Below are 26,444 nucleotides of genomic sequence, written 5' to 3'. Positions count from 1 at the left end.
ACTATCTTCATCTCTGCGATCATCAGCCTCAGTGTTCTCTTCTTCTCTATGATCGCCATCTTCAATGTTCTCTTCTTCTCTATGATCGTCATCCTCAGTGTTCTCTTCTTCTCTATGATCGTCATCCTCAGTGTTCTCTTCGTTTTCTTTATTTTCGAATTCTATTATCGAACCATTGTCCTCATCTTCTTTTGGTGGATCCACTTTCTTATTTATACCTTGAATTGACTCTGTGAACTTCACATCACGGCTAACCACGATCTTATCCGTGCTTGTGTCTAGAAGCCGGTACCCTTTAGAATTTTCATCGAATCCTGCGAACCTGTATTCTTTTGCCTTGTTGTCCAGCTTCTTCCTTAATTCCTTGGGAACATGCGCATATGCTTTTGACCCAAAGACATGCATATCCTTGAGATTGGGCTTTATCCCGCACCATCTCTCCATTGGGGTGGTACCAGTAGCTTTGGTGGTTAGTCGATTCTGCAGGTAATTGGAAAAATGGACAGCTTCACCTCAGTACTTCCGCTCAAGCTCTGCATCAATTAATAGACACCTTGCCATCTCCATGAGAGATCGAGTCTTTCTTTCTGCCACGCCGTTCTGTTCGGGGGTGTAGCTGACTGTATATTGACACTTTATCCCTTGGTTTGCGAAAAAAATCCTTTAATTCTTTATTGACGTACTCTAAACCTCGGTCTGATCTGAAAACTTTGGGAATTTTACCAAATTTTATCTTTACTTCTTGTACAAAATCCTTGATCCTGTCAGTTGTCTCAGATTTATGACCCAATAGATATATCGTCGTATATCTGCTGAAATCGTCAATTAAAGTCAATACATAACGTTTCTGACCCGGAGTCCTAGTCTGCATTGGTCCACACACATCCGTGTGTATCAGATCCAATATCGATTCAGATTTACTGTCAGATTTCTGAGGGAAAGGTTTTCTGGTCATCTTCCCCTTTACGCAGGTGTCACATACTTGTCTCAAACCGCAGTCCTTAATTTTTATTCCCTCTATTGTTCCTTTTGACACCATTTCCTGTATTGCTGCAAAGTTCCTATGACCCAGCTTTCTGTGCCATGTGTGCTGGCAGTTTAAGGAATGCTGACTTGTAACAGTGAGGGCCTTATTGACATTCTTTAATTTAAATAAATCACCATGCGATTTACCCTTGATTATAATCTTGTCCTTGCCTCTTACTGTACACATCCCCTTGGTAAAGTTAACCTCATAACCTTTTTCTGTCAACCTTGTGACAGATATTAAATTCTCCTTCAAATCTGGAACATAGAGCACATCCTTTATATGAACAGCAAGAGGATTTCCTTGAGGGTCTTTACACCAAATTTGTCCATCTCCTCTGCCTTCAACTTTCGCACAGGAGCCATTCGCCAGCCTCACACTATCATCATTGCACTTCTCTAAATTAAGGAAGAAATCTCTGTTATTTGACATATGACTGGTTGCACCAGAGTCGATGCACCAATCATCTTTATTCCAAGATGTGTTGCTGATGTCAACATGAAAACAAACATCGCTTTCAGAGCGAATGCCTGTAGATTCCACGCATACCTTCTCACCAACAACCCTACTAGCCTTTTGATTTGACTTGCTTGGATTCTTTTCCTTCCACCTCTGATACTTTATGCAATTTTTCTTCAGATGGCCCGGCTTTTTGCAGAAATAACAGGTGCACAAAATCGGTTTTTCTGTAGTTTTCCCTGCAGCTTTTCCTGGTCCGGATGTATTCTTATGAGTTACCTTTAAAACTTTCTCTTCTTCTTGAGTCCCATTTCTCAAATTCCGACGCCTTGCTGCCTCATTCACCAATTTCCCCTTGACGAGTTCCAAAGTCAACTCATTTTCATTACGAGTTTCTAATGCCGTAATGAGTGTTCCGAAAGAGTCCGGAAGGTTACTCAACATTATGGATATAACGATTTTCTCCTTCAAGATCTCCCCCATGGCGGCGAGCCGATCCACGAGGCTCAACATCTCATGGACGTACTTTTCCATGTCCCCGTTCTCGTCTAACTTTAGGTTAATGATTCTTTTAAGCAAGTGTACCTGGTTTGTTAAGGATGCTTTCTGGTGGTATTTCCTTAGTGCTTCCCACGCTCCCTTGGCATCGACAGCTCCCTTAAAATGTATGAACTGGTCATCTTCCAATAGAAGTCCGATGATCGCCCTGGCTTGACCGTCAGCTCTAAGCCATTTTTCATTTGCATTCGCAGGCTTTTCCTCACTTATAATATGCCACAGGTCCTCCTTAATCAGCAGCAATTCGACCTTATTTTTCCATATTTCGTAATTCGCATTGTTCAGCTTTGTAATTGAAAAACGTATATCCGCCATTATACAACGCCACGTGCCTCTGGGCCCATAACCTATTAGAAATACGAGCTACGAAAAGGAACTTTATAATTGCTGTGTAACACTTCTGAACTTTAATTATATGACAAAAGAAAATAAAATACATCCTTTGGTATATAGCGCATTATAAATATAACACAAAGTCGATAGAACCTTTGGTATGAACATAAAAGAAAAACTTTAGGATTTGTAATGGCGCCGATCGATATCCGAAGTGACCGTTCTTATTTCCCACCGATCGACCATACATGCTAGATCGTCAGGCGACAATGCTACCAACCTCACTCCACACGCACTGTAGCGTCGTCGCGTCGTCGCCTATACGTTTCCGCTTCCGGAGTTCGATTTCAAATTGTTTATTTAACATTTATTCAGTTGTCCTGAATTGCTTTTGTTCTTCATCCTCCGGTTTTGAGACACGTCAATCAGAAAAGAGCTGTGTAATTTCCTGAATCGCATTCCTTGCAGTGTTTTCTCTTGTGAGATTTTTTCTTAAAAAGCGTTTGAGTTCTTGTGAACTTTTTGCGTTATATTGTAAAGTGATTCAAATTGATTAGTTCCAAGTTTATTGTGTTTAGCGTTAGAACGCCTTCATCTAAACGATTGATTATCTTTTTGATTCTTGTTATTTATGAATTATTTAAAGTTATTAAAATCTCTTTAAGTTTGGTTAAAATTAGAATATCAGTTTTGAATTAAATTCAATAAAATAGAATTTCAACTAATATATGAAGTGAGGTGTAGGTAAAACAGAACACGCTACACCGAAAGAGATTCATTATCGTGCACTTGATCTACTTTACCATCACCCCACAACTGGTGACCCCGACGTGATCGGTGAAGTAGGGTTACCGACATTTCAACGTGTTCTTCAACCGGATGCCGCTTGCACGTTCGCCAACCAGGGTCTCGGACCATCACACTGCTTCCGGTAGCGATCTTCCTGTTGCCGAACCGACCAGGATGGAGAAGTCTGAATCAACTTCAACAGCAGCAGGGGAAGTTAATGCAGTGTCTAGAGTGAAGCTGCCTCCTTTTTGGAAGGAGAACCCTTTGCTGTGGTTCTCTCAAGTCGAAACAGCGTTTGCTCTGTCACGCATTGTTTCTGATGACACCAAGTTCAGAAACGTGGTACTAGTTCTAGATGCCAGCGTCTTGCCGGTCGTTGCAGACGTAATTCTCAGTCCTCCGGAAACTGGCAAATACGACAGCCTCCGACGTCGAATTTTAGAGTCGTTCGACGAATCGAGCGAATCCAAATTGCGCAGGCTGTTAAGGGGCCACAGCATGGGCGATGAGAAGCCATCGTCATACCTGCAGCGTTTACGAAACCTTGCAGGCGGTCAATGCAGTGAATCCATTTTAAAAACTCTTTTTCTTGAACAAATGCCTGAAAACTTCCGTGTGATTTTAGCAATCAGCGAGGGCATGGATTTGGGAAAGTTAGCTCTTCAAGCCGACAAGCTTTTCGAAATCGTCAGCCCAAGTTTAGCTGCAGTAGCTGATGCTCGCCCATCCAACGTCGACATCGTTGCGGCAACCTCAAAGATTTCCACGGACTTGAGTGAACAACTCTCGGAGATCCTGTCACGCCTGCGTCGATTGGAAGCTCGCGATGCAGGAAGAGATGATAGATTTCGTAGACGAGATCGGAAATCTAGCAGACCTGAGGAACGATGGACACGTTCCAAGTCTCGTGATGGACTTTGTAGACTTCACGCCAAATACGGAGCGGATGCTCGTCATTGTTTTCCACCATGCAATTGGACCAGCCAGGGGCGCCGGGAAAACTAGTCGCCCCAATGTCTTCGGCGACAGACATTTCAGGGGCTGAGCAGCGTCGCCTCATCGTCAGAGACAAGTCATCAGGCATTAATTTTTTAGTGGACACCGGAGCAGACGTTTCGGTAGTTCCTGCGTCTCTTCAAGATCGTCACAAGAGGCAAAATCTTGTACTCTATGCAGCAAATGGGTCGACGATTCCGACGTATGGAGAGCGTCACATCGGTCTCGACCTCGGTCTACGACGACGTTTGGATTGGTCGTTTATAATTTGTGATGTCAACAGGGCTATCATTGGCACTGACCTGTTGTCGCACTATCATTTAATTGTGGACATTTCTCGACGCAGACTTATCGACGGTAAAACTCTTCTGGAATCGTCAGGTCAGATTTGTTCCAAAGGCGTTCCCAAAGTAAGTCGCCTCTCTCGTGATGAGCCTTTTGCCGATCTATTAATTAAATTTCCGGAGCTGTTTAGGGCAACGGTTGTTCCCCCGGAAATTACACATAGTGTAGAACATTATATAGAGACGGTTGGACCTCCTATCACTGCAAAAGCGCGTCGACTGGCGCCGGATAAACTGAAGGATGCCAAGCAGGAATTCCAATTCATGGTTGAACAAGGGATTTGCAGGACTTCGAAGAGCCCTTGGGCGAGCCCTTTACATCTCGTTAGGAAGAAGGATGGAACATGGAGACCTTGCGGCGATTACAGACGTTTAAATCACATTACAGTTCCCGACAGGTATCCTCTTCGATTTCTGCAGGATTTTCCAAACTTCCTGCATGGTACCACAATCTTCTCAACGATTGATTTGATGAGGGCGTATCAACAAGTACCAGTTCGTAAAGAGGATATTCCCAAAACTGCGATCATTACGCCTTTTGGACTGTATGAGTTTCCATACATGACGTTTGGACTCAGGAATGCAGCTCAAACATTCCAGCGCTTCATGGATGAGGTGACGGCTGGTTTACATTTTTGCTTTACTTACATTGATGACATTCTTGTAGCTTCGAAAAACCCAGAGGAACATCGACAGCATTTGGAAATTCTCTTCAATCGTTTAAAGGCCTACGGTTTAGCGATTAAACCTGAGAAGTGCTACTGGGGCAAGAATGAAGTGAATTTTCTTGGTCATCGCATCAACGTCAATGGGATCGCTCCTCTTCCTAGTAAAGTTCAGGTGATCAAGGAGTATCCTGAACCGTCAGACGTCAAATCTCTAAGACGATTTTTGGGAATGATCAATTACTACAATCGCTTCTTGAGGGGAGTTGCTTCTATCCAGGCACCTTTACAAGCTGCCATTTCCGGGTCGAAACGAAAAAACTCAGATCTCATCGTTTGGACTGACGAGATGAGACGTGCGTTCTGTCAGCTCAAGGATGAGTTGGCCGAAGCTACTTTGTTGGTTTTTCCGGACTCAGACGCTGAGCTCGCGTTACAAACTGACGCCTCAAACATTGCTGTCGGCGCAACACTTCAGCAAAAGTCGAACGGTTTTTGGAAACCCTTGAGTTTCTTTTCAAGAAAACTAACTCCTACGGAACAACGCTACAGCACGTACGATCGCGAGCTGTTGGCCGTGTTTAGGGCTATCAAACACTTTCAAGATATTCTTGAGGGTCGCACTTTCCACGTGATCACGGATCACAAACCTCTGATTTTCGCTTTTAATAAGAAGATGGATCAATTATCTCCCAAGCAGACGCGGCAACTCGCTTATATTTCGGAATTCACTACTGATTTTCGCCATGTTGCAGGTGGAGAAAATTGTGTTGCAGACGCGCTATCTCGCATCAATGAAATTATTACGCCTTTGTCATTGGACACTGAGGAAATAGCTCGTGAACAAGCAGTAGATGAGGAGCTGCAAACACTGCTCCAATCCACCACATCGGCACTAAATCTGCGAAGGTTCAATTTGACTGGTTCAGATCAACCTTTGTTCTGTGATGTCTCTGACCAAGGAATTAGAACTTATATTCCCGTTTCGCTTCGCAAACGAGTTTTTGATCTAGCTCATCACATGTCCCATCCAGGAGTTAAAGCCACGAGGCGCTACATTTCGGAGAAATTCGTGTGGCCTGGATTGAACAAGGACATTGCAGACTTGGTTCGTTCCTGTTTGACTTGTCAGCGCGCGAAAATCCAGAGGCATAACAAGTTTGCAGCGGAAAAGGTCTCGGTGCCGGACAATCGTTTCGCACACATTCATGTAGACATTGTTGGACCACTACCTCCTTCGCAGGGTCACAGGTACATTTTGACTATGATCGATCGTTTTTCTCGCTGGCCTGAAGCCGTTCCGATCATGAACGCGACAGCTGATGTGGTTGCAAAAGCGATTTTCACGCATTGGATATCAAGGTTTGGTGCACCTCGTTTAATAACCACTGATCGAGGTTCGCAGTTTGAAGCCGCACTTTTCGCTGCTCTGGTGAAGCTCATCGGCGGCCGGCGCTGTCGCACTACTGCCTACCACCCTCAAGCGAATGGTCTCGTGGAAAGATGGCATCGTTCTCTTAAGGTAGCCATTTCATGTCATTCGGGCAAGGATTGGAGTGAAGTTCTTCCAGTTGTCTTGCTGGGTTTAAGGACGGCTTATAAAGAAGATTTGAAGAGTTCTCCTGCCGAACTTGTGTATGGCACGACTTTGAGGGTTCCTGCAGAGTTCTTTGATTCGGAAGAATTAGACAGCGACCCGCAGATTTTCGTGGAAGAGTTTCGTCGACTTATGCGAAAGTTACGGCCAACACCGACTGCTCATCACGTGAAGCCAAGAATTTTTCAGCACAAAGACTTATATAATTGTTCTCATGTATTTCTGCGTGTTGATGGATCGAGGCGCCCGCTCGAGCAACCTTATACAGGTCCACACCGAGTTGTAGAAAGAATTTCGGATCGAGTATTTTCTGTTGACATTAACGGGAAAACTGAACAAGTGTCAGTAGAAAGACTGAAACCCGCGTACACCTTGGTAGAGCTTGAAGAGTCTAGTTCTGGTGCAAATGCTGCAAGTGCATGCGATTCTGGAACTTCTCCGTTGAGAGTTTACCCTGGTCGCACGTCAGCTGGATCAAAGATTGTAAGGTTCGCTGATGTCAACCAGGTACTTTATTTGAACTAATTTAATTTCATTTTCTTTTTCTTTTAAAAGGGGGGAATGATGTAGCGTCGTCGCGTCGTCGCCTATACGTTTCCGCTTCCGGAGTTCGATTTCAAATTGTTTATTTAACATTTATTCAGTTGTCCTGAATTGCTTTTGTTCTTCATCCTCCGGTTTTGAGACACGTCAATCAGAAAAGAGCTGTGTAATTTCCTGAATCGCATTCCTTGCAGTGTTTTCTCTTGTGAGATTTTTTCTTAAAAAGCGTTTGAGTTCTTGTGAACTTTTTGCGTTATATTGTAAAGTGATTCAAATTGATTAGTTCCAAGTTTATTGTGTTTAGCGTTAGAACGCCTTCATCTAAACGATTGATTATCTTTTTGATTCTTGTTATTTATGAATTATTTAAAGTTATTAAAATCTCTTTAAGTTTGGTTAAAATTAGAATATCAGTTTTGAATTAAATTCAATAAAATAGAATTTCAACTAATATATGAAGTGAGGTGTAGGTAAAACAGAACACGCTACACCGAAAGAGATTCATTATCGTGCACTTGATCTACTTTACCATCACCCCACAGCACACCGCTCGCAACGCCATCTACGGGATACATATTTCTAACAGTTTCATTCTCGAACCTCTTTCTCTCTCGAGCGCCCTATTCTTTTCTATGTCTGGCAGGAATCAAAATCGGCTCGAGCCTGTTACAATTGTAACAGATGTGGCAACAGCGTGACAGAAGTCTTAATACGTTGCGGCAACTATGCCATACTTCTGACTATATTCGCGTAGCTGTTTGTGGTGTCAAATTAGAATTTACATTTATCGACTGATTTCTGTTTTTATCGACCCCGATGATAACGTGGTCAAATATACCATCATCGCCTCTGTCGGAAAATCAGTGAACTATTCTTCCGTCTATTTGACGTCTGATGCGTGCAAATCGTAAATTTCGTTTTACGTCTTCCAGAAGTGATAAATTGTGAAAAATCGAATTTCAGTGACATTGTGCTAGTTCAAGGACGGGTGGTCTGGTGTGCTATGGGTGAAAAAACCATTAAATCGTTCAATATTTGCTAAAATGCAGCCGAACGCAGCATTCGGCAGCCATGTTGTTTGCTTACAACAGCGTCTGTCTCAATCTTACAGTGTCGAAAATATCACTTTTCTCAACGTATGGTGTTTATTAGCATTCAAACGGACCAGACCACCCTGTGGTGAAGTCTACCCGTGGGTGCTATACCCGCGAAAATTTCATTTGTGCAATTATCGAGACGAAAAACGAAATCTACGAAATCGAGTGACTCTCTCACGCATGGCGTATACGTGCATGCTTTCCGTTGATTGTGTGAGTGCATACATACAGGCAGTGATGCCAGAACCGTGGGACGTGGGACAAATCTTTACCCTCTCCACGACGTCCCACGACGTCCCAGTGACTCCCCTACCGCAGTTGTTTCATCTAACACAAGCGCGTTGTCCCACGTGTCCGTGTGAGCTCTGCGGGTTTGGCAGAGTTCGGCTGCTCTCGTCATTTCTACGATATCGGCTCGATGCTCAAGCCGCTAAAGCACGTGGCAGTAGCATCGACGAATCGACAAAATAATATAATTTCGTCCATGGCAATATGGCTGAATTAAGAAACCAGGAGAATCAGTTCGAATCCCGATTTTACGGTTTCAGTTCTGATTCTTAATGCATTAACGTTTTTTAAATACATAAAAATACATTTTTAATACATTAATACTATGAAATACATTAACTTGGGAAGCAGTTAAAAAAAGGAGTTGAACTGCATCTTTCTTTGATATTTTTTTAATTAATATTTAAGTAATTTCTTCAATTAGATATTACAGTTATTCTAACTATTACAATACGAAAATTCGAAGACATACGAGGAAAATTGGTTAGGTTAAATTGTAAGGATATAAAGAAATTTCAATCTTTAACGGTTTGTCAGTTTTATTTCTTATTCCTTACAACTATTATAATTTTATTCTCTGAATGGTCATTACAATGAAAGATGGATTAGATACAATTTGATTCCTCATTTAATTTGTTATATACATATCAGGTTTCTTGCAACTATTGCACCTGGTCCACGCTTATACGATATTGCACATTTTACTTTCCTATAATACAACAAGGAAACAAAACTATAATATAGTGATTACCATAATACAATAGAAAATGTTAAGCTTGCTATAAACCTTATATTTTTTTTGTGTACTTATGCTGCACTTTCGCTTCGTTGCTTTATAATGACTAATGACTGATTTTTCTTTTGAATGAAACTTCCACTAGCGTATTGATGAAATTTTTCGATTAAAACAAGATCAAACACGACATAATTTGAATTATAGTTACTTTATATATTTGCATTAGGTTTTAAATAAATAAGTAAATATAATGCAAATTATATCGTGTTTGGTCTCATTTTAATCAGAAGAACCTTACAATTACATTGGTAAAAGTTTCATTTAGCAAAAATGAAAAATAAAAAAGTTATGGTTAAATTAATATTGTCTCACTCAAATGTTTCTTTTCGTGCCCTTTAATTCTCGGACCTCTTTCTCTTTCGCTATTTGTCCTTTTCTACGCTCGCCAGCATTCAAGAACTCGCTCGAGCTGTGTCGTTCTGCCAGCCTCGCACACTTTTAGGAGAATCGGGAAAATCCAGCATAATAACACATTCTATGCTGAAAGAATATACTAACAATAAGTTATCTGTCTAAAAAAATTTTAATAAATCTGACAACAGATTTATTTTCGGGCTGCTTTTCTTAAGTAATCAGCATTTTACCAGTCTCCTGTACAGATCGTGTGTAGCAGGTTGTAGCAAACTCAACATATTTTCGATATTATGTAGAATACACAACCGATCGACAAATATTAAAAATCCAGGATATTTTGTGCCGCTTTTTATATGTCAAGGGCCATCGAAATGAAATAAATGACCAACAATGAATAGTATAATAAAGGTGATCGCTGTTCATCTATTTCTTTTCTACGATGTAGTATAGGATTGCCTCGAAAAAAGTTGCTTATTTCGAAGCAGAGACCACTTGCTTATTTCCAGGCAATCCTGTATTTCTTCCACAAGAGACAGTTTCCTAACAATTTACAGTACAGTAAAATCTGGATATGCATATGCAAGAGAGATTGGGATCCAAGCGAGGTGTCGAATCTCGGGTTACGCGCGACGCCAGCCAAGCGTGAACGCAGAAAGGGACAGGCAATGGAGGAGAGAGAGAGGTCCAATGATCAAAGGAAAGAGCCGAAACATATCAGTGTGACTAATACTAATTCAGTTATAAAACATTTTTATCTTTGACTTTTTTTAAATGAAATTTTTACTAGCGCATTGGCCAGATTTTTCTGATTAAAATGATACCAAACACGATATAGTTTGAATTGTAATTACTTGCTAAAATTGATGTTAAAAGTAGACGAAAAGTCAGAGAGATCGAATCAAAACATTGCATATGCATATTCAAGCGAGGTGTCGAAGTTTGATCGGACGTCTTGCATATACCCAGGTTTTACTGTACTGTAAATTGTTAGGAAACCGTCTCTTGTGGAAGAAATACATCGTAGAAAGGAAATAGATGAACAGCGATCACCTTTATTATACTATTCATTGTTAGTCATTTATTTCATGTCAATCGCCTTTAGCATATAAAAAACGGCACAAAATATCCTGCATTTTTAATATTTTTCGATCGGTTGTGTATTCGACGTAATATCGAAAACATGTTGAGTTTGCTACAAACTGCTACACACGATGCGTACAGGAGACTGGTAAAATGCTGATTACTTAAGAAAAGCAGCCCGAAAATAAATCTGTTGTCAGATTTATTAAAATTTTTTTAGACAGATAACTTAGTATATTCTTTCAGCATAGAATGTGTTATTATACTGGACTCTCTTGATTTTGCGTTACACTCAAATATTCGATGAATAGGTAACGAAAATGTGATGCTGGCAGAACGACATAGCTCGAGCGAGTTCTTGAATGCTGGCGAGCGTAGAAAAGGACAAATAGCGAAAGAGAAAGAGGTCCGAGAATTAAAGGGCACGAAAAGAAACATTTGAGTGAGACAATATTAATTTAACCATAACTTTTTTATTTTTCATTTTTGCTAAATGAAACTTTTACCAATGTAATTGTAAGGTTCTTCTGATTAAAATGAGACCAAACACGATATAATTTGCATTATATTTACTTATTTATTTAAAACCTAATGCAAATATATAAAGTAACTATAATTCAAATTATGTCGTGTTTGATCTTGTTTTAATCGAAAAATTTCATCAATACGCTAGTGGAAGTTTCATTCAAAAGAAAAATCAGTCATTAGTCATAAAGCAACGAAGCAGCATAAGTACACAAGAAAACATGTATTTTTATGTATTAAAAAAACGTTAATGCATTAAGAATCAGAACTGAAACCGTAAAATAGGGATTCGAACTGATTCTCCTGGTTTCTTAATTCAGCCATATTGTCATGGACGAAATTATATTATTTTGTTGATTCGTCGATGCTGCTGCCACGTGCTTTAGCGGTTTGAACATCGAGCCGATAACGTAGAAATGACGAAAGCAGCCGAACTCTGTCAAACCCGCAGAGCTCACACGGACACGTGGGACAACGCGCTTGTGTTAGATGAAACAACTGCGGTAGGGGAATCACTGGGACGTCGTGGGACGTCGTGGAGAGGGTAAAAATTTGTCCCACGTCCCACGGTTCTGGCATCACTGCATACAGGTCATGGCACAAGGAGTCTGTGCCCTTAACGAGCGAGCGTAAGCAGAAGCTCCTTGGATGCGGCCTAACAGCTACGGCTAAGTTACCTAGAAATCGTTCTGCGGCCGTTCGAGCTACCTGCTACAGTGTCAGGACGGATCCTAGCCAATTTTCCGACAATCGATCATCTTATTTAAATTATATTATTTTATAAATTCACATTATAAATTTAAAGTTTTGATAATCGGATCTAGAGTCGTGTTTATTAATTAATTATTTTTCTTTGTATTTTCATTTAGGACGAATTACTTTGTAATTAATAATTTGATTTTCTTTTATTGTATTCCATTCTAGCTCAAACGCGATTGTTATTTTCTTTGTATCCAGGGCGTACTCCATTGTACTCTACTAATATAATTATTTTCTTTTTGTATTTCTAACCCAGGGCGTAAACTTTTATACATCAATTACTCAATTATCATATTCATCATATCATTATATTATTTAATTCATTATCTTTTATATTACTTACCTTTTTATATAATTCAACCAATTACTATTTTTGAATAAATTTTTTGAGAAAGGAATTAACGTTGGATTTCACTCCTTTACTGCGTGCCACCCGAACCTATAATCCCTTCTTTATAAAAATACGAGTCGCCTTCTTATAGGGAACCGCTCTCCGTACACGTCGGTGCAGTAGCGTACTCGTATTAATTCTGGGACGTTACATACCTGTAAAGCATGCGTCAGTCGGTCCTTCCACCAAAGAATGAATGCAATAAAATACGAAAACGATTGGAATTGAACGGTATAAAACTGTTTGAATGGCTATGAAGTGCGAGGTTTGCGTGACAACCACTGTAGTTTGAAATCGTCGACCGACGTTCAAGAACGTTCGAGACAAAGGTCGACTAGGGCAATAAACATCGGCAACGAACTTCTGGCGAACGTTAAGCGTAGGAATGTTCTGGGTAATTATGCATAAAAGGACCCCCACCTCGAATGAGCTTGACCTTGACATATGTTGTTAAGGTCGTGACCCTAAGTAACCTTGAAAAAACTGGCGATCGCGATCCGTTCAAAAGTTACGAAGTATTAAAGTTTCGCGTTTTTTTCGCGTTTTCGCGTTTTAAGCAACCTTTTCCTATACACATAACCGCCGCTTGGCCATAGTACCGACACTGGTCGCAGAAACCATTGTGAAAAAGGGCAGTGCAGATGTCCATCGATGGCTGGTGAGAAAGGCGTGGGTGTCTTTTGGTAAATTCTAACATGCACATATTGCTTGCTGGTCATAGTGTTGTTATTTATAAAAGTAGTAGACGAGAAACCGCAGTTATTTTTTGAATTTTGGCATGCGTGGCCGACTGCCTCACGGCGGTCGGAATATTGATTTAGCCTAACCTGTTCTAATCTAATACAAAATTAAATTAGTGAACTTGTTAATCAGTGAATTAGGTTAGGTTAAGCCAGAACAATATCCCGGCCGCCGTTAGGCCGCCGGCCACGCAAGTCAAGATTCAAAATCATTGAATTCAATTAAGTTTGATTTTTTAGTTCACCCGTTATACTCCTTAGGTTTCGGCCGCCATAATCTGCTTATCTTTATAGATATAATTCTTCTGTGCGTGTGTATGTAACTGAACTCCTCTTAAACGGCTGGATCGATTTTGATGAAATTTTTTGTGTGTGTTCAAGTGGATTTGAGAATGGTTTAGATTCACAATTCGGTCCACTACAAAATGTATTTTTAATTAATTTTTTATTTATAAGTTGTTGTTGATCTTGGAATGTTTTACATTGGATCCGGCAGACAGCGCTGCGATCGCGGTGTCAAATATTCAAAAATATTTTATGCAGTTCACGCATTTACACATATGTATTATATTGATTTTTATTGTAAAAATCGAAGAGAGAGGCGATCAATCACAAAATTAAACAAACTTATGTTTATTTATACGCATGCAATGCGAACGAAGTCGCGGGTAATCGCTAGTATAATTATAAAGCAGCAACTTTACAATTTTTCCTAGGAATGACATATAATAATTTTTTATTCTACTTACGTCCCGACAGAAGTTGGTCCAATCAACGACACTGCGTGCAGATAAACACCGAAAAAAAGCGGAAACTTTAATGCTTCGTAACTTTTGAACGGATCGCGACAACATATGTCAAGGTCAAGCTCATTGGAGGTGGGGGTCCTTTTATGCATAATTACCATGTTCTGAAATATATGTATATCGTTAATAATTAATATACGCAGATCTAGTATTTAATACATGCATTGAAGAACATGCGAAATATATCCGAAATAATGATTCGCTAACGATAACGATAAATTGATTGCTCTTCTATCACGCAAGCCGCAAAAATATGAATAAAGGACGGAATAATTTAATAATCATTCAATACATCGAATTAAACATCTAACGTGATTAAACCTCTTATCAATACCGAAAACATCGTTTGTAAAATCCTCTTCGACTAACGGAATTCAAATAAAATCAAGTCGTAATACGTTTCGAACATTCCAGAATTATTAGAATTGCGACGCACGAATTTCGTGTAGTAGAGGGGTAGAAAGAAACAGACAACATTAGACACAGCTGAAATGGAAGGTCAAGGAGGGATGAGAAACTACGAAGTGCGCCTACACAGCCCAATACGCGTGGGCCTTCCCCTTCGACACGTACCCTGATTTGCCAAATGATGTTCCCACTTTGGGGTATCGATCGCGGGTTGAACCTTGAGACGTCGATCGCTTGACTGTGGCAAATCACTCTTCGTCGAATAATCGCAAGGTACGTGACGGGGAGCCCGTGTTCGCGTCGAGCAATAGTTGCCGTGTGAAAAATTGTAGTAATTAGCTGCCCGGTAAAGACCTTGCAAAAGGCAGAGTGCCGGGAGATTGCAGTTCTTGTTTTCCGCGTCAAAGACTCTTGTGAATGTAAAATTTCATACTTTTCAATTTGCTATCTTTTCTCTTTCAGTCTTATATCGTCGTTAATAATTCATATTTTCTTTTCCGCGTCGCGTCGTTCAGTATATTATATTTCGTTTAGTAAATCGTTTAATTGTAACACCGAATAAAAGGCCGATCGCGAACGCGTAGTGCGCGTGTGACAAAGCCCTCCTCTCTTCTTCACCTCCCAGATTTCCAACATCCAGCTATTCACCAAGCAAATGTTGAGTTTATTGTTATCATATCTCGTTTTACATCGAGCTTGGTAAGTTGTCTATTTTATTCTATCTAATACGACGAATCTGGTTGATTGTGTGGCAAAACGGGCGATTTACGAGACTGCGTGTCCTGGAAGTTTCCCACTATGTACTCTTAGAAATTTTATTGGATATGTACTTGACTAGTAGGTACTGACATCTGGTTGTTCTATAATCTTGTAGGCTTTTATATTCTATTGATGGAGACGAGTAGTGGTACGGATCATGGTCAAGGAACAGTGTGACTAAAGAAGGGTACAAAGTACAGGATGCGTAAGAATTAGGAATCGTGATCACGATGTTTGGATGAGGATGAATCTATAATGCTTGACTAGTGGTGTTGGTCATCTAACAACGCGCGCGAAAATATCGCACCTGAGTTATGACGCGTCCGATAGGAAGCTATCTTCTACACACAATAGGTATGACCCGCAGCAGCTATGACCCATCGCAACTATGATACACAATGCAGTCATGACACAGCAGCTACGACACAGGACCGAACAACTCGAAATATTGTAGAACAGACGGTCTTGAGCATTCCTTCGAGTAAAGAATATATAATAAAAATCTCTAACAAGGTTAAGCGAACTTTACCATTCGTTGTAAAGTCTCGAACCACCTTCTGAGACCAGTTACTTCAGTCACATCAAATTATTGACGTGACATTTTGGCGATCCTGCCAGGATCCACACGTGCTTCACAGAGGAAAACTTCACGCGAAGAATTCTGCGGAACTCTCCAATGAAGGAACTACGAGTGCCATCCTACTGTGAGGAACAAAGGATCCTAAGAACCAAAAAAGATAACGCTGGCTTTTTTGACATACCGTGAAAGAAAACCCAGTTATTCCTCTCAAGGCTCAGATTCCTTGAGTAATTCCCTAACTCCCATCGAAATGCCATCCACCGGACAAGAGGATCTGTTACGACAGCTCTTGGATAAGGTTCAACGAATGGAAAATGGAATTAACCAACAACTATCCATCCTAAGCGAAGAAAATAAAAACCGTGCTAAAAAAATTCAAAACCTTCGCGAATAACTCAAAATGGTAGCTTTAACTGAAGTGGACAGTGGACACTTTCCCGATGATCTAGGAGAAGAAATACACGCCGCTCGAGCTCCAGCCCAACCAGACAACCCATCAAGTAAAATGTTCGAGCGTCGAACGATTTCAATTTCTAACATCTAGAAATTTCTAATTTCTAGATCGTTTCCTTCGCTCCCGCTGTTCGTTCCTGTTGTGTATCAGCCCATGCACGGAGACACGCCTTAAGGCGTATAGGGAGGACGCGCCACCTAGGATAATTTTTCAGAAAACGATTGGTAGTCTTGTGTCATGGCGTCCCATATTCGCGATAACGATATACGCTGTAACGTGAAACGTTATCACGTGAATATGTTTAGAGTGGTGTGGCGACACTGCCATGGAAATATTTATCGATAGTCTATTGTATCGATATGTCTTGAATGTTCTTCGAGGACCTTTGTATCGATGGTCATAAATTAAGAGTGAAATTCAAACATCATCTGTGCGTACGCTTATATAAATAGACAAAGATTAAATTGTAAACCCCTCAACGTGGGTGATCGAGCTGAGAGAAGGCTGGAAATCCAGCGAATGGAATAGTTTCACTTTGAAAATTCCTGAAAGACTAATTTATGATGGACCATATCAAATTCGTTATTTTCGACCAAGTCACGAACGGTCCTTAAAAGCTACGAAGTCGTTTTCGATATCCTGTCTTTTCATGCATTCTAAGAGGATCGTAAATTTCCTCAAGAGTTGCCTTTTGGCAAGTACAACGTCTTGTCGTTTCCTAATTTCTCTGGGTCCCACGCTTTCTCGTAGCACATGTGCGCTGCAACGTTCTAGCGTCTTGGCGGAGCGCCTCCACTTCCACGCGCCTGAGGGTGGACCACAGCCAGGAAAAGGGGCCCATACGAGACGGGGTGGACTCCTCCACCATTGGACGAGGGATGATCCTGAGGGAGGATCCAGGATCCACCAAGGAAGGGGCATCGACCGACAACGCGCGAAGATCTCCTCCGCCAAACCCAGAACTGGCAAAATGATTTTGTAGCTTGAATCAGACAAGTTGTTCTCGAGTCGCAAGTTAGCGCATTTTAACATAATAGTAATCAAGACATTTTAATAAAGAGTCGAACTTCAAACCGTAACCAACAGTAGATAATAGTTTATAATTTTCATTCTCCGCGCCTTGCGAGCGGAGCGCCTCCGCGCTCCACGGATTGTCGTACCTGCGCCTTAATTCCCCAAATATCCCTATTTTCCGCGAACGGACACGCAACAACCCATTCATTCTTATTAGTACTCAAGATGTAAATAACTATATTATTTTGGTTTTTGTATAATAAACGAATTTAAGACATAACATTTGGTGTCAGAATGTTGCAAATTAGTGCTTATTAGATGTAAATGGACATTTTTTTTCACAAAGTGAGAAGGGAACGCAGTTGGCGCGCAATTGACAAGTGTACGGAAGTAGCATCAGTCACAAGCATGTCCAAGGAAATACCGCCTGATTTGCTCGAAGCAATAACAAGCATGCTCATCTATCACCGGTGCCGCCGCTATGGTTACCAACGAAACAAGCAGTGCGCAGTAAGTCGACCGGCCAAGGCATCCGCCATTTGCAATCTGAGAGTTTCAATCATTGGAGGGTATAACCGTGGAGGATTATTTCAAACGCTTCGATTGGGCATTACAGCTAAGTAAAATTCCTGACAGTCAACATACGAATTTTGCACGCGTGCACATGAGCGTGAAGCTAAAAGACGCGTTAAAGTTGCTCGTAGCATCGCGTGAACCCGAGACTTTCACATATGCAGAGATCCGCGCGCCACTTATCGCTCACTTCGACAGCGCAAAAAACAAATACGCGGAAAGCATCAAATTTCGGCTCAGTAAACAACAAAGAGGCGAGAATATCGCGAATTTTGCGTTACGTTTAAAGCAGGGTGCAGCACATTGCGAATATGAATACTTCCTAGATAGAATGTTTACTGAACAGCATTTACATGGTATCATAGATCGTAATACGTGCGACGAAATTATCGCAAAAAAGCCAGCTACCTTTCAAGCTGCGTATGACATCGCGCATACCCTCGAGGCAACACGTCATATAGCTGACGAGGTCAAGTCTGGTGAACGTCCGAACTCATCGGAAACAACGCACGCGTTAACAACAACGCCATTACGTTTTAAGAAAGGAAAAAGCTTGTCGCACCGCCGCACAGTGGGACAAAACGGCTTTCCGCGATCAAAAGTCGATTTTCGTGAATTCGAGAATTGAAAAACTATTTGCGTATATCGATAGAGAATAAACTGTAGTTTAACGTAGTGTAATCCCTTTTTTCATATTTGTTTCCGTTTTGCCGTGGTCCGCACTTAAAGTCAGTAGAAATTCGTCAGAACGAAACGCTGATGATATTACCCGTAACTTTAATGTACGATTCTAATGAATTTTACCCGGAAAGATAAAATTCAAATGAATTATAAAGTTTACTAGATTAGTATAGATTCTATTCAGTGCATAAAGTAAGTTAAAATGTTAACAACTTTTTAAATAATAGGATCTAATTGAAACGAAGTACATTTAACTAAAATTTCAACTTTGCGTTTGATTTAAAAAAAATGCCGGCACTTGCCGAATGTTTAATTATTACTACAGGAATGAGTGAACCTCCCTTTATCAGAAGCTGAAAAAATTGGGTGCACGTTTTTGCACTTATTCAAAAAAATGGCGATTGAATGAAATTACACCCACCTTGGCCGCTGCGCACGATGATAAAAAAACAGTACCAGATATGATTATTAACCAGTTAACTGCATTCCACGTGTATATTCGTCATCCAAAACTTTATTTCGTCCTTGCAATATGCTATAATGATTTGGTATAGATCATAATAAATATAAATAAATATATTAAAATAACACATATCTTGTCATTTTTTAATTATTAAATCCGTTTCTCTTATAGTTATTAACAGTTTTGAGTCAAATTTTTGTTAAATGACATAAAATATGTCTAACAAGTGAAGGATATTGAACGCGTTACACTTTATACGTGAATATTTTGACACCCTGTAGTTCAATATGATTTATATTGTTACAACGTAAGTACCATAATATAGGCAAAAACTTCCCAAAATTTCATTAAAATATTTCCAAAGAACCGAAGTTACAGATTTTTGATCGCCGAAAGCCGTTTTGTCTAGACGGTAACCCGTCACAACTTATATATCTTAATAATATTGTTTCTTTTAAACTTGCTGGTAGTTTCCTTTCCCAGAACCATGGTTACCACGTACTTCCGGCTCTTTAATTCCTCGACATAAAAAGCTCTATTCTCACCTCTAGTTCTTCTTTTGATAATCCTGCTTTCTTCCACGTTCCCTTCCTTATTTTTCGATTCCTTATTTTCACTATTCTCTTCCAACACGTTCTCTGCTATCGGCTCTCCCCGGTGTGTTTCTTTATCCTGTCCCGTACTACCTATATTTGGATTGTTAGTATCGGGTCCAGGCTCGACTTCTCTTTTATCTCTTTTTTTACCTTCCTCTCCTTTATAAGCAGCTTCTTCCGCCACTCTTTTCCTTACTTTCCTATTCTCTTCCGTCCCTACCTTGGCTTCTGCGTCGCCTTTACAACACTGTGACGCCGTACTTTCCTGCCTACTCGCGTCCTTTGTGCTGGCGTTGCCAATTGCCGCATGCTGCGCAGTCCCCTCACCAAGGGAGTCTAGGGACTCTCTTGTTTTTCCCTTTCCTTCCGCTCCATAGTTACCATTTTTCCCCAACACTGCCTCCAGATTTATGTTGGTATCTTCTATCAACTCCCTTCCCTTACTCAAATTTTCAAAAAATTCTCTAGCTTCAACGTCTTCTTCTAGATACTCCGCTTCAAACTCACACTCCAATCCTTTATTTTCCACACTTAAGTTCCTTCAGTTTCCACGATGCTTTACCTTCACTTTTGCTTCTGTTCTTAGCTTTACCGTCCTTTTCACCTCTCCTCCCTGCGACAGTGAACTGTCGCAGGGGGGGTCCACGCCCTTACTACTATCAATTTTCCTCTTTTATCCCCGCTTTTATAGAAAAGCCCCTAAAAAGGAAACTCACACAACCAAACTCCCCTTGGAAATCTTCTAACAAAAAACCCCAATCCCCACGGGAAAACTATTTCCCTAAACTGCTCCTTAAAAACCTACTCCTTGTAACCACGTCTACTTCCTACGGTTACCACCGTGGAACTGTGTGCGAAGAAGAACGCTGAGCGGCCATTATCGTACTGTGTCTTACAGAGTCAACACGTGCGCAAGGCAAAATAGTTTTTATCCGACTTCGAAAAGGAGGAAGATACTCAATTCGATGTGTATTTTTTTTTTTTTTATGTATGTTCGCCGAATACTCCGAGACGGATGGTCCATTCGGAACAAAACCTTTTGCACCTGGTAGAGTATGTCTCTCGATTGGTCCCGTTAAAAAAACATTTTGCATTTTTTCATTCCTAACGACTTTTTTTTCTAAATGTATGTTCGCCGATTAATCCGAGACGTATGGACCAATCGGAACGAAACTTTTTGCATCTTGTAGAATATATCTGTTGTGTTTGAGAGTGTAGGTAAAAATGCGTCCGATAGACGCCGCTGAAATGTGCGCATGTAATTAATAGATTTGACACGCCGTGTCGCGCGAGTGTCACCCGTCAACCATCTATAGGAAAGCGGATGACAAACGCGCTACGTCGAAAACGAGCCTTTTCTATTGTTTAGGATCATCCGATCCTTCCCGACTAATCGGGAAGCGCGATACAACGCTCTCTCTCTCTCTCGTCATCATCGAGAGGAACGTTCTCGGGTGACGTGTTCTTTGCGAAACGTCGAAGTCGCAACACATGCGTGACGTTTGACCACTGTAACCGAAATTGCGTGGCCAGCGAGGACGGAAAGTGAAACACGCACCTTGATTAATTATTAACAAAGTTTATTTACACTATGTACAAATAATAATGCGTAAGATACATAAACGCGCGTGGACAGAGAAACAAAACTGCGTCGCGTGTTCAAAAATGGCGTACTTGATCGTAACTCGCGTGGTCAGAAACACGTATTCTCACGTTAAGCGTACGAACAAGAAGAGCAAGAATCGATCATGGTGTCGATCGTGCCGGTTCCGCGTGGACAAAGTAGGCCCGAAAGGTGCTGCCGCTATCGGTAACGACGCACCGACAAAATACTTTTGTTGCCAACTTCGTACGGTCTGCGATAATTTGGGGAATTTCGCCAAAATTTCCCCCCGGCCATCAGCGACTGGTCGGTGATGTGGTCTGCGTGTCCGCGCTGTCCTGAGAGGGTTGATGAAGAAGAGTCAGCTTGGCGATGGGCCGCGTGAGCGTCGTGGTGGCCGTCTTGAGATTGACGACCCTGGTCAGTCCATCCTTTCCTGGCATCAGACTGAGAACCCTGGCCATGGGCTATTTCCCTGGGGGCAAGCGTTCATCAGTAATGAGAACAAGAGAGCCTACCTTGACTTCGTTGGATGGATGATGCCATTTCGAGATGGCTTGGAGTCGTTGCAGGTACTGCGTGGACTAGAGTCTCCAAAATTGTTGGAGGCGCTGCTGCAGAAATTGCCACCTCGTCAATCTGTTGACTGCGACGTCGAGAAGCGTTGGCTCTGGCATTGCGTTGATCTGCGAGCCGATCAGGAAATGTCCTGGTGAGAGGGCTGAGACGTCGTCTGGATCTTCGCTGAGTGGTTCCAACGGTCTTGAATTGAGGATGGCTTCGATCTGCACGAGCAATGTTATTGATTCTTCGTACGTCAATAAAGTATCTCCAATCGTCCTCTTCAGATGGAATTTGAGAGACTTGACCACCGCCTCCCATTTTCCACCCATGTGTGGAGCGGCGGGAGGGTTGAAATGCCACTGCGTGCCATCCTTGACGAGTAGAGCTGCGATGTCCTGATTTTCGCGTGTGCTGTCTTTGAATTGCTTCTTCAACTGCGCGTCCGCTCCTTGGAAGTTGGTGCCGCAGTCTGAGTAGAGGGAGGCTGCAGTTCCTCTCCTTGATGCGAATCTACGGTAGGCTGCGATGAATGCGTCTGCTGAGTAGTCGGTAACAACTTCCAAGTGTACGGCTGAGGTTGCGAAGCAGGCGAATACATAAATCCACCCTTTCTGCAACTTGGCTCCTCTGCGTTTCCAAGTCTTCAGCATGAGCGATCCTGCATAGTCCACACCAGTGTGCGTGAACGGGCGCGATGGAGTGACTCGACAAAGAGGTAGTTGACCCATCAGTTGATGGGCACGGATCCCCCTCTGCCGAGCACACTTTACGCACCGCAGGATATGCGTCTTCACTGGAGCTCGTCCACCGAGAATCCAGTATCGTTGTCTGAGAAAGGCAAGAGTGGATTGCGTACCTCCATGCATGGTCTGAAGATATGCGTGGTCGATGAGAAGCGCTGAGAATCTTGAATCACGAGGCAAGATGACAGGATGTTTGCCTTTGTGCGAAAGCTCTGAATGTTGAAGGCGTCCGCCTACTCTGGCGATTCCTTGATGGTCAAGGTAAGCGGTGAGCCTCGTGAACGGATGCGTCGACGGAAGCGTTGTTCCTTTGGCAAGTGCAGCGAGTTCATCCTTGAAGAAGGCGGACTGCGTGGCCTGAATTCAGTAGATTTTGGCCCTTTCCATATCAGCTGCTGAGGTGAAGTGCGTGGGCGAAGCGTCATGTTCGTTTGAACAGCTTGTCCATGAATGTGAGGCAGAGAGATGTTATTCTGAGCAATCTGTTGAAAGAAGAATATTTATAAATTAATTGCCAGGAATATTCTTTGAGTGCGTTGGACGTGTGCAGTGCAACCTCAGTATGAGCTTCTGGAGCTCCTAGCTCGTCTGCGTCACCGCTGATCTGCGTCACCGCTGATCTGCTTGGGCCATGCGTTCTAAGATTGCGTGAACCACGGTGGTCCCGTCCACCAAAGCGAGTGCTGCTGTAGCTGGTCTGTCGTCATGCCTCTTGACGCGCAGTCAGCTGGATTCGATGATCCTGGTACATGCCTCCAGTGATAGTTCTGCGTGATCTCCTGGATTTGGATTACCCTGTTGCGTACGTAATCCTTCCATTTGGAGGGGTGCGTCTTGATCCATGCAAGCGTGACTTCTGAGTACGTCTACAAAAATGGCTGAGTGACGGTCATGTTCAAAGTAGCGTGAACATGCCGCATCAGTATAGAAAGTAGCAGCGCTGCTGTAAGTTCCAACCTCGGGATGGTCAGAAGTTTGAGTGGTGTCACTCGCGTTTTCGAGCAGATCAGAGATGTGTGGATACCCGTGGACGGTGAGTGGACAACGAGGTAGACGACTGCTGCCATTGCGAGGACTGAGGCATCAGAGAACCCGTGAAGTTCAACTGTAGACGTGGTCGTTGTGTTGAACCATCGTGGGATGGAAAGTCTGGCCAGACTGGTAAGATCTTCCCTGATGAGCAGCCATCTTTGAATGATATGACAAGGCAGAATGTCGTCCCAACCGAGTTCCTGTAACCAAAGCTCTTGTATGAGAATTTTGGCTCTGATAATTACAGGTGCAACAAAACCGAGTGGATCAAAGAGTTGAGCTACCTCGGAGAGGATGAGGCGTTTCATGAACTGCGTGCGTTGCGTAGCTGATATGGTCGAGAAGTTGAACGTGTCCTGATGTGGAATCCATTTAATTCCGAGAATCTTGGTTGTGCAGTCGTCGAATGATATTGCTGCGTTCTTCTGATCTATTGCGAGGTCTTCTAGCAACGATTTGCTCGTGGAATGCCATTTGGCCAGTGGAAATCCACCCGCTTGGCAAAGCTGCGTCAGCTGACATGCAACATCCTGTTGCTGTTCTGCGGTATCTGCGCCACCAAAAATGTCATCGACATACCTGCCATTTTTTATGGGACCCACGGCAAGGGGATATTTCGACCTTTCGTCGTCAGCGAGTTGCAAGAGTGTTCGCACAGCCAGATACGGTGCAGCTTTCGTCCCGTACGTGACCGTGGTCAGCTGATACTGCGTTCCCTTCTGCGTGTCATCAAGCCAGAGTATCTGCTGCAAGCTCCAGTCCTCAGGATGCACCTTGATTTGGCGGTACATCTTCGTGACGTCGGTTGCAAACAGGTGTTTGTATCTGCGTATCCAGATGAGCAGATCTGCGATATTCAGCATCAGATTTGGACCGGTGTGTAGAAGATCGTTCAGCGTGTATCCTGATGAAGTTGGACTGGAGCCGTTGAAAACCACACGCAACGCGGTGGTCGTGCTGCCCAACTTCAGAACGCCATGATGCGGAAGAAAGTACTGAAACGGACTAGTTATTGAGTCGTTGTTCAGTCTTACCATATGACCAAGCTGCTCATACTCGAGCATGAACTTGGTGTACAGCTGATTGTAGTGGGCGTCCTTGCTGAGTCATCTGAGAATCCGCTGAAGACAATTGTGCACCGTCTGATACGAATTGCCGAGTGTTCGTGGGTGTAGTTTGAGCGGCAGTTGCACGATGTATCTTCCTGAGGAGTCTCTTGAATGCGTGGTCTTGAAATGATCTTCGTACTCTTGCTCGTCTGGTGTGAGGAAGGGTGCTGTGTCCTGCGGTGGCTCTTCCTGCATCCAGAAGCGGCTGAGTAACTCACTCAATTGGCGATCGGTATTATTGACCGTCACCTGATGAGAAGTCCTGCAAGTGGTCTGAGAGCCCTCGAGGGGTCCGATTACGAACCAACCGAAGATCGAAAGTTGAGCGATCAACGGTGATGAAGCGTGCAGAATAATGTTTGGCTTGATGACTTGCCCGTATGCGTCTGCTCCGAGAATGATGTCCACCGGTCTGGATACGAGAAATTCAGGATCTGCGAGGTTCAATTTCTCCAGATGCAGTGGCAGCATTGGACGAGCTGGTGGGTCCGATGGTAAGCAAGTGGTCACCTTCGTAAGCACGTGTGCTTGAACAGTGACTGAGAGCGGCCTGTAGTTTGAATGGAGGGTAATATTGACCACTCCATTCGTCTGCGAGGTCCTTGCTCCACCAACTCCGTGGACATCCAATGAGGAGCGTTGTCTTCTGAGTCTAAGCTGAGTGACTAAAGGCTCTGAAATAAGCGAGACTTCAGAGCCTGAATCAACGAGAATTCTTACTTGCTGCGTTGCGAGGTCAGTGTGCACTCTGGCGAGTGCCGTTGCTAGAAGTGTGGTCCGTGGTCTGCGTGGTCTCAGTGCGTGGTCTGAGCGGTCCTTTAATGCGTGGGCTGAACAGGCTGCGTGGGCGTCGACGACTGCACCAACCCTTCAGTTTGCGGTTGATGTTGACGGCGTGGTCTTCGAGGTCTGTGCGGAAGCCGGGGCTTGCGAGGTCCTTGCTGCGGCTGGCTGCGACGTCTGGTACCCAGGCACCATCACCCGGCTTACATCACCTCCGTGCAGGGTGGTGTGATGGTGTTCCTCACACAGCTTGCACCGCTGCGTTGTCCGACAGCTCCGCAAGTTGTGGTGCCCAAGACAGTTTATACAGAGCGCATGTGCCTTTATCACGTTCACGCGCTCTGACATCGAGAGGTCTCTGAAGGCCGGACCCGTGGCCAGGAAATGGTCCCTTTCACAATTCGCGCAGGGGTAGAGAGCGGACTGTCGTGCCCTCTGCGCCGTGGTGTACCCAGCGTGAGCGGCGGGCGTGGGCGGCGTAGTCCGGGTCGACGCTGCGTGAGTTGCCACCCTCGAAGGCTCAGAGCGTTGCGGCGTGGGCTGAGAGGTCCTGCTGGCTGCCTGAGTGGTCTGCGTAGGCCTGGCATCCGGGTGGGGTTCGAGCTGCTCCAGCATGCGAGCGCGGGCCACCAGGAACTTCGACAGCTGATTCATGGTCGGAAACTCCGTCTGCGTGGACAGCGACGACTCCCAGAATTCTCTCGTATCGGGGTCCAGGAGGCGGACGAGCGTGGTGATGAGGAAACAGTTATGTTCATCATAGAGCCCGAAGCTCTTCAAGGCTTCAAGCGTCTCACCAATGATGTTGGCCATTTTGGTGAGCGAGGCCGCCTTCCTGACCTTCATCGGTTTTAAATTATAAATCCTGTCCATGTGCGTCTGAATATTGAGGCGCTTATTCTCGTAGCGCTCGTCGAGAAGTTTCCACGCTTGGG

At 43.1% G+C, this 26,444-nt stretch overlaps 3 protein-coding genes across 3 annotated transcripts; 1 reads left to right on the top strand and 2 right to left on the bottom strand.

Moving 5' to 3' along the window:
• Positions 1–3,256: 3,256 nt before the first annotated feature.
• On the top strand, positions 3,257–4,171 carry LOC117601756 (uncharacterized). The gene has a single exon (XM_034318931.2). The coding sequence runs from the start codon at positions 3,257–3,259 to the stop codon at positions 4,169–4,171; it is 915 nt and encodes a 304-aa protein (XP_034174822.2).
• Positions 4,172–21,862: 17,691 nt separating this feature from the next.
• LOC117609794 (uncharacterized) lies at positions 21,863–22,708 on the bottom strand. Its single transcript, XM_034336471.2, has one exon. It carries the CDS (start codon positions 22,706–22,708, stop codon positions 21,863–21,865), a length of 846 nt encoding a protein of 281 aa, XP_034192362.2.
• Positions 22,709–23,451: 743 nt separating this feature from the next.
• Positions 23,452–24,681, bottom strand: LOC143305338 (uncharacterized). Its single transcript, XM_076688409.1, has one exon. It carries the CDS (start codon positions 24,679–24,681, stop codon positions 23,452–23,454), a length of 1,230 nt encoding a protein of 409 aa, XP_076544524.1.
• Positions 24,682–26,444: the final 1,763 nt, after the last annotated feature.

This window comes from Osmia lignaria, chromosome 5 (genome assembly GCF_051020975.1).
Source record: "Osmia lignaria lignaria isolate PbOS001 chromosome 5, iyOsmLign1, whole genome shotgun sequence".
Taxonomy (NCBI): Eukaryota; Metazoa; Arthropoda; class Insecta; order Hymenoptera; family Megachilidae; genus Osmia; species Osmia lignaria.
The sequence above is the reverse complement of the archived record's forward strand: the minus strand, read 5'-3'. Positions and strand labels throughout refer to the sequence as shown.